At 36.4% G+C, this 12,600-nt stretch overlaps 1 protein-coding gene across 1 annotated transcript; it reads left to right on the forward strand.

The window, feature by feature from the left end:
* Positions 1-5,567: 5,567 nt before the first annotated feature.
* On the forward strand, positions 5,568-8,674 carry LOC117974067 (uncharacterized). Its single transcript, XM_059022951.1, has 6 exons — positions 5,568-5,679; positions 7,158-7,289; positions 7,397-7,498; positions 7,663-7,752; positions 7,863-7,988; positions 8,089-8,674. The coding sequence occupies exons 1-6, from the start codon at positions 5,640-5,642 to the stop codon at positions 8,448-8,450; spliced, it is 852 nt and encodes a 283-aa protein (XP_058878934.1). The 5' UTR covers positions 5,568-5,639; the 3' UTR covers positions 8,451-8,674.
* The last annotated feature ends 3,926 nt before the right edge of the window (positions 8,675-12,600 follow it).

Consider the following 12,600-nt stretch of genomic DNA (forward strand, 5'->3'; position numbering starts at 1 on the left):
ACAATTCCTGTCCTAGGGGCCCGGAGCACTGCTGGTCTTTGTGATATCTCTAACCGAAATAACTTAATCCAGGTCTTAATACATTATTTAAGATTTAAGTATTTAATGACAGCAATAAAACCTGACTCCGGATGTTCATCACAAACAAATGATTGTTGCAGACACACATTGCTTTTCCTTTTGGCAACATGTGTTTGTAAATTGTATGCCTAAGCTTGTTCAAAAAGAGTTTTAGAGTAGGGGTATTTTATCAAAATGCAGTAGCTGACTTCAGGCTATGATGTAGTGGCATTTATTTCCAATGGGACACGTGTTTACTAGAAGCATGCATATAAATTCTACCAAGCCATCGTCACTTTGTATCAGCATCCTCCGTATTATGAAGGTATCGCTATTCCAAGCAGACTTTCATGGCTGAGGTTAGTCCGCCTCTCGTGGCAGAGTGCCACAGAGAAGTTTGTAGGCCCTGAAATTCTCAGACAGCTTATTAAACTGGACCACTAACTGAAAACCTTCCAGATTATTAAACAGAGGCTTAATTGTGCCTGGATTGTGAGACGGCCAGATTTAACCCTAAAACCAATTGAAGTGTACATAGGCCCTGTACATCAATGTGTTCCATGTTGGTTTTCATTATTATTATTATTATTATTATTATTATTATTATTATTATTATTATTATTATTATGTAATTCCTATTCACAACAGCACAGGCTGTTTTCAATATTGATTGATGATCGGTAAATTGTTAAAATGCACTGTCACATGATTACTGATGATTGAAAAGCTGCAGTGTCCCACCACCATGTTCAATGTTTATGAAACAACTTAGGGATTTAAAAAAAAATAATTGAGAGAACTGATTAATTACCAGACACCAGTCAGTTAATATACTTGAAGCACTTAATATACCTACAATGCTATCCACTGTGCTCGATTTATAAATGTTTTATGGACTGTTTTAGTGCACTAACCTACACTTACCTTCACTGTTTGAGGTACTAATATTGAGATAGATTGAGGTTGTTAGTCTGGTGCGTCAAAACACGTTTACAGAACTGACAAATACAGCAATGGCCATGTAAATTGGAAATGTTTATTTAGGCAGAAAAAATTACTAAAACAAGTCAAGGTACTGCGGTTGTGCTACTGGAATAAAAAAAATATTAGGTCGGGGAGTCCCAACCTGATGCCTTCTCCTAGGCTTTAAAAAAAATGAAATACATGTAAAATACGACCTTTGCTTAAATCGTCATCACCCAAAAACTGTAGGATTAAGACATTATATATATACAGACGTGCTCAAATTTGTTGGTCCCCTTACAGCTCATTGAAATAATGCTTCATTCCTCCTGAAAAGTGATGAAATTAAAAGCTATTTTATCATGTATACTTGCATGCCTTTGGTTTGTCATAGAATAAAGCAAAGAAGCTGTGAAAAGAGATGAATTGTTACTTATTCTACAAAGATATTCTAAAATGGCCTGGACACATTTGTTGGTACCCCTTAGAAAAGATAATAAATAATTGGATTATAGTGATATTTCAAACTAATTAGTTTCTTTAATTAGTATCACACATGTCTCCAATCTTGTTATCCGTCATTCAGCCTATTTAAATGGAGAAAAGTAGTCACTGTGCTGTTTGGTATCATTGTGTGCACCACACTGAACATGGACCAGAGAAAGCAAAGGAGAGAGTTGTATGAGGAGATCAGAAAGAAAATAATAGACAAGCATGGTAAAGGTAAAGGCTACAAGACCATCTCCAAGCAGCTTGATGTTCCTGTGACAACAGTTGCAAATATTATTAAGAAGTTTAAGGTCCATGGAACTGTAGCCAACCTCCCTGGGCGCGGCCGCAAGAGGAAAATCGACCCCAGATTGAACAGAAGGATAGTGCGAATGGTAGAAAAAGAACCAAGGATAACTGCCAAAGAGATACAAGCTGAACTCCAAGGTGAAGGTACGTCAGTTTCTGATCGCACCATCCGTCGCTTTTTGAGCGAAAGTGGGCTCCATGGAAGAAGACCCAGGAGGACTCCACTTTTGAAAGAAAAACATAAAAAAGCCAGACTGGAATTTGCTAAAATGCATATTGACAAGCCACAATCCTTCTGGGAGAATGTCCTTTGGACAGATGAGTCAAAACAGGAGCTTTTTGGCAAGTCACTTCAGCTCTATGTTCACAGACGAAAAAATGAAGCTTTCAAAGAAAAGAACACCATACCTACAGTGAAACATGTTTTGGGGCTGCTTTGCTGCGCCTGGCACAGGGTGCCTTGAATCTGTGCAGGGCACAATGAAATCTCAAGACTATCAAGGCATTCTGGAGCGAAACGTACTACCCAGTGTCAGAAAGCTCTGTCTCAGTCGCAGGTCATGGGTCCTCCAACAGGATAATGACCCAAAACACACAGCTAAAAGCACCCAAGAATGGATAAGAACAAAACATTGGATTATTCTGAAGTGGCCTTCTATGAGTCCTGATCTGAATCCTATCAAACATCTATGGAAAGAGCTGAAACTTGCAGTCTGGAGAAGGCACCCATCAAACCTGAGACAGCTGGAGCAGTTTGCTCAGGAAGAGTGGGCCAAACTACCTGTTAACAGGTGCAGAAGTCTCATTGAGAGCTACAGAAAACGTTTGATTGCAGTGAGTAGTAATATTACTATAGCTTATGTCAAAAGGCTAATTTATGACCCTTTTGACCTTTTTTTTGACCTTATAGGTATGAATTTATGAATATATAATGAGGGGCATGGATTTATGAATTTATGAATATATAATGAGGGGCGTGGATTTTATGGTTGTTACAAGACAGATATGCTTATTGAATATAGGCTTATATTTGCCTATAAACTTATTGCACGTCTTTTATAAGATATGTACAAAAATCAGTGTTTAATATGTTATTTATGTAATCGGGATAGGGGGTACCCATGTTTTATAAATGCTTATGTTAACTTATGCTTTGGGCATACAACATTAATGCTTATGTTAACTTATGCTTGGTGCAGACAACATTAAAGTTTTTTTTTTACATGACACTTAATGAAAAAGGAGAAAGTTTAAAAGAAGTTATTAAAAGCAAAAAGAAAACGTCTTATTCACCATTTAAAAGCATTTAAACAATATACATATATACACTTAATGAAAAGAAAGTTTAAAACCGCATATCACAAAATAAAACAGATATTAAATTAAATATTTATAAAAAAAAAGAAAAAACAAAACAAAAAAATCTACCAAAGTAGAATTTCTGAAAAAGCGCTCTCTCTCTCTCTCTCACCGTTTTTCAAAAAAACTCCCCGGACAAAACGTTTTACAGTCAGCATTCCCTGAAAGCATTTAAACTAACATTACACACACACACACACACACACACACACACACACTCACACTTAATGAAAAAGAAAGTTTAAATCCGCATATCACAAAATAAAACAGATATTAAATTAAATATTTATAAAAAAAAAAGAAAAAAACAAAACAAAAAAATCTACCAAAGTACAATTTCTGAAAAAGCGCTCTCTCTCTTACCGTTTTTTAAAAAACTCCCCAGGACATCCGCTTAAGTACAGTCTGAATTCTCTCCCTCGCAGACAACTGCAGCCAACTGCACTCATCAAACTTTAGCAGAAGAATGACTGCAAACTCGCTCTTTGACTTAAATAGGGGGCGGTTCCTTGGGCTTCGAACATGCGCACAACTTCCTATAGGTACACTTACAGGCGCGCGCCCATGAGCACCGACACTGAGACAATCCCACTCGCAGACCCAGACACACACAGACACATAACCACCCGCTATGAACAGACTGGCGTCTCGATGTACTAAAAAGCACCGCTACCTATTTGTTAGAGGAAGGTCCCCTGCAGAGAAGGCTATTGAAATGTGTGATTTGTAATGCCTAAAGGTTTGGTCTCCGCATGATAGACACTGCGATGACTACTTCCAATGAATATACATACTTTATACATAAATATATATATATATATATATATATATTAAGGAGCGTGCATATTTCTGTTAAGATTAAAACCAGGAATCAATTCTATAAATAAAAACTGTTTAAATGTGTTTGGTTGTCTGTGTTTGTTTGTTTGCATGTTTTTTTAAAAGATAAAATGAGAGCATTTTTTCATGACGCTAGTAAAATTAAAAAAAAAAAAAAAAAAAAAAAAAAAAAAATGAAAGACGTATTTAAAATATATTGCATGAACATTTTATGCCTGTATTACCGCGTAAAGAAAGTAGATTTAACTAAGCCTACGTTCAACTATAAACAAACAAACATGTATAATATATGCTATAGCAAAGCTTGGTTATTCGCTCTGTACCTGTAAAACTTAGGGAATTGAATATAACTGAATAAAAACAAAATGTAATGATTTTGCAGGAAACAAATGAAGGAAAATTAAACACATATGTAAATGAATAAATCAGAGTTTATCATGTCTTAAGGAATAAGTGTTACGGTTTTTGTAGAGTATTTTTTGTGTCTGAAAAACCGAAATTCATTTGTGAGGTGAGAATCGTGGCACCCGTGAGTCTAGTTCTTTAACATATCAGACTTTGGGTGACGGTATGTTTGATGATGTTGGAAAGCACGATATTATCTCAATGTGAATATATATATATATATATATATATATATAGATAGATAGATAGATAACTATAGGGGATAAATATTTTTTATTCAATTTTACACGTTAGGCTCAGCTTGGCGCCGCTGTGTATTAAAAGTACAGATAGCGTATGTTAGAGGAAGGCACCCCACTGAGAAACATCACCGCAGCGTCGTTTAGCCTGCTAGAGGCTATAAGCATCATGGTATTTCAAGCGGGATTTAGTTTCTGGGCATAACGATTAGAACATAAAATAAGATAAAATCTGTGTTATATTGCAAATAAAATAAGAGAACCTATTTAAGTGTTTTATCATGGCCCATTTTTTGAATAGCCACCCCTCATGATAATCTCAAGTAGCTTCTCATACACAAACAAACTATTCTGAGGTTGGGGCAAATCATTAACACGCTTTTACAGTTTGTAGATTTAAAACTATGGGGTAGCATAGTACAACGTAATGTTTTTTTAAGAAACGGCGAATATTGACTCGATACAGTTGTAATGCTCCTTTACGTGTATCTAAAATGAATCGGGTTATAAAACAGATTGTATAAAATCGTTACAAAACGAATGAGTATTTTTTTGCATATAATACTGAGTATAGAAAAACTAAGCCCTCTTTTAACTATAAAAACATACAGGTGTAGGTATATGCGTCGTCATTTCTTGTTTATTAAAAGCATACCTTTAAAAACGTGATTTAAACATAATAAAACATAATTTCCGCATAATATCGAGAATATGACGGATGGGTTTGTGAATAGCCGTTTTAGAGAAGCGGAGAGGGGCAGATTTCAGCGCCAGCTAGTCTAGGCAACTTTCGGGGTGTCGGGTTTATCTCACCTGATCCAGCCTGATCCGGACCCCGTGTGGTTACAAAGGCAAATACCGGGGATCTTGAGAGTATAAAAATCGTCCACGTACAGAGCTAAGTATTACACTTCTGGAAAAAGGACGAATCCTCTCAAAGATACCTTATCCCGTAAAGAACCACTTCAGCTATAAATGGACGTTGAATCAAGCCACAGCAATGAGGATCTAAACGGTATGTCCTAGGTTTAATGTTTAAATTGGCTGTAAATGTTAGATGTGTGGTAAAAAATGTTTGATACTTAATTTATGTTTATGATGAACAATGTGGGGTGTGTCGGTGATGCTGCGTAATCGTGTTTTCTTTTTGTTTTGTTTTTTTCTTTTTTTTATAAATATTTAATTTAATATCTGTTTTATTTTGTGATATGCGGATTTAAACTTTCTTTTTCATTAAGTGTGTGTGTGTGTGTGCGCGTGTGTGTAATGTTAGTTTAAATGCTTTCAGGGAATGCTGACTGTAAAACGTTTTGTCCGGGGAGTTTTTTTGAAAAACGGTTAGAGAGAGAGAGAGAGAGAGAGAGCGCTTTTTCAGAAATTGTATTTTGGTAGATTTTTTTGTTTTGTTTTTTTCTTTTTTTTTTTATAAATATTTAATTTAATATCTGTTTTATTTTGTGATATGCGGATTTAAACTTTCTTTTTCATTAAGTGTGAGTGTGTGTGTGTGTGTGTGTGTGTAATGTTAGTTTAAATGCTTTCAGGGAATGCTGACTGTAAAACGTTTTGTCCGGGGAGTTTTTTTGAAAAACGGTGAGAGAGAGAGAGAGAGCGCTTTTTCAGAAATTCTACTTTGGTAGATTTTTTTGTTTTGTTTTTTTCTTTTTTTTTTTTTATAAATATTTAATTTAATATCTGTTTTATTTTGTGATATGCGGTTTTAAACTTTCTTTTCATTAAGTGTATATGTGTATATTGTTTAAATGCTTTTAATGGTGAATAAGACGTTTTCTTTTTGCTTTTAATAACTTCTTTTAAACTTTCTTTTTCATTAAGTGGGTGTGTGTGTGTGTGTGTGTGTGTGTGTGTGTGTGTGTGTGTGTGTGTGTGTGCGTGTGTGTGCGTGTGTGTGTGCGTGTGTGTGTGCGTGTGCGTGTGTGTGTGAGTGTGTGTGCGTGTGTGTAATGTTAGTTTAAATGCTTTCAGGGAATGCTGACTGTAAAACGTTTTGTCTGGGAAGTTTTTTTTTGAAAAACGGTGAGAGAGAGAGAGAGAGAGAGAGAGAGAGAGAGAGAGAGAGAGAGAGAGCGCTTTTTCAGAAATTGTACTTTGGTAGATTTTTTGGTTTTTTTTTCTTTTTTTTTTATAAATATTTAATTTAATATCTGTTTTATTTTGTGATATGCGGTTTTAAACATTCTTTTCATTAAGTGTATATATGTATATTGTTTAAATGCTTTTAAATGGTGAATAAGACGTTTTCTTTTTGCTTTTAATAACTTCTTTTAAACTTTCTTTTTCATTAAGTGTGTGTGTGTGTGTGTGTGTGTGTGTGTGTGTGTGTATAAAATGAGATAATAGTGACAATATCTAAAAATATAAATTATAAAAAAGGGGTTATTACATCAGGATATGCAATGTGTTTTATTTTATGTTGTCATTAATATTATTATTATTTTATTTATTTAAAATCATATATTTTCATTGTTATAGATATCCAGGAATTTATTGAAGAACATTTAATTTCACACCAGGAGGAAGTAATTGAGCATCCTCCTATGCTCATTCCCCTCTCACCTACAATCATTCCATTGTCCCCGACATTTTTTTTGGATAGTCAGAATGGTGAGTTTTTCATTTTGCTAACCAAAATATCGCGAGGGTTTTTTTTTTTTTTTTTTTTTTTTTTTTTTTTTCTGGTCTAACTATAAGTACCTCCTTTTAAATTGCAGATACAATCCCAGGGCACAGCATTTCCCTTGAGCTACCGTGCGATCTAATCGTGCCTGAGGACTTTTTAAATAATTTCTCAGTGATAACAGAAAAGCCGGAAAGTGAGTAAAATAGTAGACATATTTGTCTGTTTGTTTTATTAATAACAAATACATAAAGGTACTTATGATATATATAGTGCGTGAATGATATTACATGCTAGACATTGTTTTTTAGCTTATTATGATTTCCTTTTAAAAACATACCTGATTCATTCTGTTTTTAGAAGCTGAATATATTGAAGATTCTGAGCTTTTGGAACAGTACTTCAAGACATCCTTCAGTGATCTAGCGTCAGACTCCGAATTGTCTAAAAGTATGAACCGTATTGTTTTTATAGATTAATAAAAAATGTTTGATCGTTTTTCATAATATTAATTATTTTTAGGTTAAAACATTCATATTCAACCGTTTATATTATTTTAGAAGTTCCTGAAAATTCCGAAAGGAACGACGTGGCCGGTACTTCGGAGGAGGGCCAGGTTATACATGCGTATACCCCCTTGGAGCATCCCAATAGACCTCAAAAATCTGCAAAAAGACCTCTCAAAAGTAAGTGTATTTAAAATGAAGTTTTTTTTTTGTTAAATATTTCAATCATCTGTTAAGGTATTTTTGGTCTGATTGTATATTTTGGCATATTTTCATTTAGAACGGCCCACTAGACGTACACTTCTTGTGGAAAGCGAATCTTCCGAGGACGACACATCCTTCAGCAGAGACCCAAAGTCTAAAAGGCCGCGTAAATTTTCCGAAAGGTTTCATGCTTCACTACAAGCAAGAGGCACCCCCACAGTCTCCAAAGTATCACAAAGGCTAAAACCTACGATCCCCTCAACTTCAACTACTGCTAGGTATCACAGCGCTGAGCTATTGAAACATGTACATATGACTATAGAGCAGATCATTTACAGACATCCTGCTATAAGGGCCCTAGTTTCTGACCCAGAAGTGGCTCAGAATATACAAACATTAATTACCCTATTGAAAACGCTGGGTTTTTTAAAACAATAACAGTGTATTTGTAGAGCTACAATGGAACCACATCGCAAAAAAACATGTAAAAGGAAACACATTGAAATTACTGTTGATGATTCTGACAATGATGATACGGCTGTGAATGGTGTTCTAAAAAATAAAAAGGTTTCAATTGATCCGAGTCATAATGTGTCAAATTCTGTGGTAAATTCTATATTCGTACCTAAAAATACCTTAAATTCTGATCCTTCAACAAGTTCACATACACATAATATGTCTACAGCCCCCAATGTCTGTCTGCCCCCCGTTCACCCCCAAAATTTAAATGGTTTCGAGAATTTTGACTATCTAGACAAACTATTAAATGATATAAATTATAATGCGTATAGTTTACCGTCAATCAGGGCTCTGATTGATGAAATTTCTCCAGATAGGCCCCCGATAAATGACAACTCCACTAATATAGACAGCAATAACTCCCAGTGCCGTGTGTTTGTTAATGATGCTAAATTGACTCAGATCAATTTTGACTCTTTGGATAAGCTTCTGCATGAAATGTATAGAGAGAATCATGATACTCTAGAGAGTGTAGTTGATGTGGAAAAACAAATAGGGGGAGGTTTGAACGACGGGGCTTACCGTGATGATTCTTTTAGCATAAAAGTCCTGGGGGGTGGTGTATTACATGATGATCAAGTGGCAGGTCCTTCAGGTTTACAGGCCCCCCATAGAGATAGTGCCGGTGATAGAATTGGTGGGGAAGGTGTACAGCGTAGACATAGACCTATGTTTAACAATTTCGAATTGAAGCAACCTCTTAACTTTACACATCTGTATGACTTGGATTCCTACGCTGAAGTTTTTACGGTGTTACATGAAACGTTAGAGAATATGTTGAGTGAGGTTTCTAGAACGCTAAGACCCTCAGACGTTGTCCAGCTTGAATTACGAGCGGGATCCTTAGATATACCAGTGTATGTAAAAATGAGTGGAGCCAATTTAAGTCTAGATGATTTTCTCAGTCAGATTGAAGCTCTCCTTCAAAGTCATAGTGAAATTTTGGCTGATGACTCTTTAATGTTGATTGTGCAGGTTATTAGGTGCCCAGAAGGAGGTGGTGTAAGGAGATGTTTGCAGACCTTAATGAAAAGTGAGCTTATTAGAAAAAAAGCCAAGCATCTGATTATATGTTACAACAGAGACAATCAATTATGCTTTGCCTACAGCGTACTGAGCTTGATATTTCCAGAATTCAGAGGGGCTTATGAAATGTGTATGGCTGAGGCTTTAAAACTTCAACAGAGTGTGGGATTAAGTGAACATCAAATGGTGTCGTTTGTAGACATAGATAAATTTGAACAGGCCTTAGATGTTAAAATTGTGGTCTGGTACAGATGTCCTCAAAAGGATGTGTTCCTGAATCACCAAACAGATACTCGAGCAAAAAACAAAACTGTATTTCTGTTTCTTCATGAGAATCATTTCTATGGTATTGTTAACTTGAAAGGTTTTCTGGGTGCAGCCTATCTGTGTAATTACTGTTACACCGCCTACAGTAATCGATCTGGACATCGCTGTGAAGGACACTGTAATGTGTGTTTTTCCCCAGCCTGTAACAGCGAGTCCTCTGTAAAGGTAAAATGTAACGACTGCAATCGTTATTGTCGATCACAGCTCTGTTATGATGAGCATAAGATTCTCAGAGATAAAGCCAACAGTGAAAAACAGGTTTCTATGTGTGACCTTTTAAAACTTTGTACAAGGTGTTATTCTCTCTATAAATGTGACCCTACAAAGCCACAGACTCACAAATGTCTTACTCCTTACTGTAAGCTATGTAAAGCCGTGTTGTTACCTCACAGTGATCATAAATGCTTCATTCAAATGCTTAAACCTAAGGAACCCACAGACAAATATGTGTTTTATGATTTTGAATGTCGTCAGGAAGCTGGCGTACACATTCCTAATTATTTGTACTGCATGCACATGGGTGGTGAATCATGGTATTGGGAGGGCGAGGAATGTGTGAAAAAGTTTTTTGAGCGGTATCGTAGACCTTGTTATGCAGGATATACTTTCTTGGCACACAATGCAAAGTCTTATGACAGTTATTTACTGATGAATTATTTAGTATCCAACGGAATTAACCCAAATATCATAGCTCAGGGTAGCAAGTTGATGTGTTTTACAGACGAAGCTTTTAAAATGCGTTACATTGATTCCTTTAACTTTTTGCCCATGAAGTTAAGTGCCCTGCCTGCTGCTATGGGATTTGAAGCCAAAAAAGGATATTTTCCTCATTTTTTCAATACTGTTGAAAACCAGAATTATGTGGGGCCATTTCCTGAACCCATTTACTATGGTGTTCAGCAAATGATGTCTAAAGATCGTGATGACTTTTACAAATGGTATGATTCGATTAAGATGGGTGTTTTTAATTTCAGAGACGAAATGGCATTCTACTGCAAAAATGATGTTGAAATTTTGAAAGAGGCCTGTATCAAATTCCGGACTGAGGTTTATGCAATAGGGCAGATAGACCCCTTCCAATGTACCACCATTGCTTCACTGTGCATGGCTATGTATAGAAGTAAATTCATGCCTAAAGACACAATAGCGATCATTCCTCCCGACAATTACAGTGAGCAGCAAAAAAGCTTTTCAAATGCCTCGATACAATGGTTAATGTATGTAGCAGAAACTGAAAATGTTTTCATTCAACACGCTTTAAACTACGGAGAGCTTAAAATAGGACCCTTTTTCTTGGACGGTTATGCTGTGATTAATGGTAAGCGTACGGCTTTTGAATTTGCAGGGTGTTTTTTTCATGGTTGTCCCTTGTGCTATGATTCGGCCGATGTAAACCCCTTAAGCAAAGTATCGTGTGGTACGATGCATCATCACTTTGATGAAAAGATTGAAACATTGCAAAAGGTTTACGGGGTGGAAGTCAGAGTTATTTGGGAACATGAATGGAACACCCTGAAAAAACAACCTAAAGTTCACGAATTTCTGATTCGTTCTGATTTTCCAGAACGCATAAATCCACGCGAGGCTCTGTTTGGGGGACGTACAAATGCCATTACATTACATTATGTGGCCCAAGAAAATGAAAGGGTGGAATACTTTGATTTCACTAGTTTGTATCCGTTTGTTAACAAAACAAAAGTGTATCCCGTAGACCATCCTACTGTAATTTACCATAATTTTCAAGACTTGAGCCAGTACTTTGGATTGTTCAAATTAACTGTTCTGCCTCCTAGGGGTCTTTATTTCCCTGTACTGCCTGCCCGCATCTGTGGTAAATTAATGTTTACCCTCTGCCGTTCATGCGCAGAAACACTAAACCAGACGGGGGTATGTAATCATACCTCTGGAGAAAGAGCCTTGACCGGGACATGGTGTAGTGTAGAGGTAGTTAAAGCTCTTGAGAAAGGTTACAAAGTGTCTAAAATACATGAAGTGTGGCATTTTCCTCAGAAATCTGACACTCTCTTTACAGGTTACATTAATAGTCATCTCAAGGGGAAACAGGAAAGTTCAGGATACCCTGCTCATTGTACCGATGAGGAGCGTAAAGAGCGTTATATTGCGGAATATTTTCAGAAAGAGGGGGTTCAATTAGATCCTCAAAACATTAATGTTAACCCTGCTAAAAGACAAATCTCCAAACTATGCCTCAATAGTTTGTGGGGAAAACTAGCACAGAGAACTAACCAGCTCTCTACAAGCTTGGTAAAGGATCCTGACCAGTTTTTCCATTATCTCTTTTCAAAAAGATATCAGGTTTCGCATTTTTGTTTTGTAAGTGATACTGTGGCTCAGGTTCAGTGGCGTTACGCTTCTGATACCTATACTCCCACAGGTAATGTAAACGTATTCATAGCGGCATTTACTACCGCTTACGCCCGGCTAGAGCTCTATAACCTCTTGGATCGTTTGCAGGGTCGATGTCTGTATCATGATACAGACTCTGTAATCTTTGTCAGCAGGCCCCAGGCTTGGCGTCCCAAACTAGGTGATTATCTTGGTGATTTAACTAGCGAGTTGAAGCCGGGGGAACACATTACAGAGTTTGTGTCAGGGGGCCCTAAAACATATGGGTACGTCACAAACAACGGAAAAACATGTCTCAAAGTAAAGGGGATTACCCTAAACTATGAGAATTCCAAATTAATTAACATCG

The sequence above is a fragment of the Acipenser ruthenus genome, chromosome 4 (genome assembly GCF_902713425.1).
Source record: "Acipenser ruthenus chromosome 4, fAciRut3.2 maternal haplotype, whole genome shotgun sequence".
Lineage (NCBI taxonomy): Eukaryota > Metazoa > Chordata > Actinopteri > Acipenseriformes > Acipenseridae > Acipenser > Acipenser ruthenus.

Bases quoted from the DNA above. Each gene is read 5' to 3' on its own strand.
- LOC117974067 (XM_059022951.1), top strand. From the start codon at position 5,640: ATGGACGTTGAATCAAGCCACAGCAATGAGGATCTAAACG. The intron at 7,290-7,396 runs GTGAGTTTTTCA...TTTAAATTGCAG, and splicing joins TTTTTTGGATAGTCAGAATG to ATACAATCCCAGGGCACAGC. The intron at 7,753-7,862 runs GTATGAACCGTA...ATATTATTTTAG, and splicing joins AGACTCCGAATTGTCTAAAA to AAGTTCCTGAAAATTCCGAA.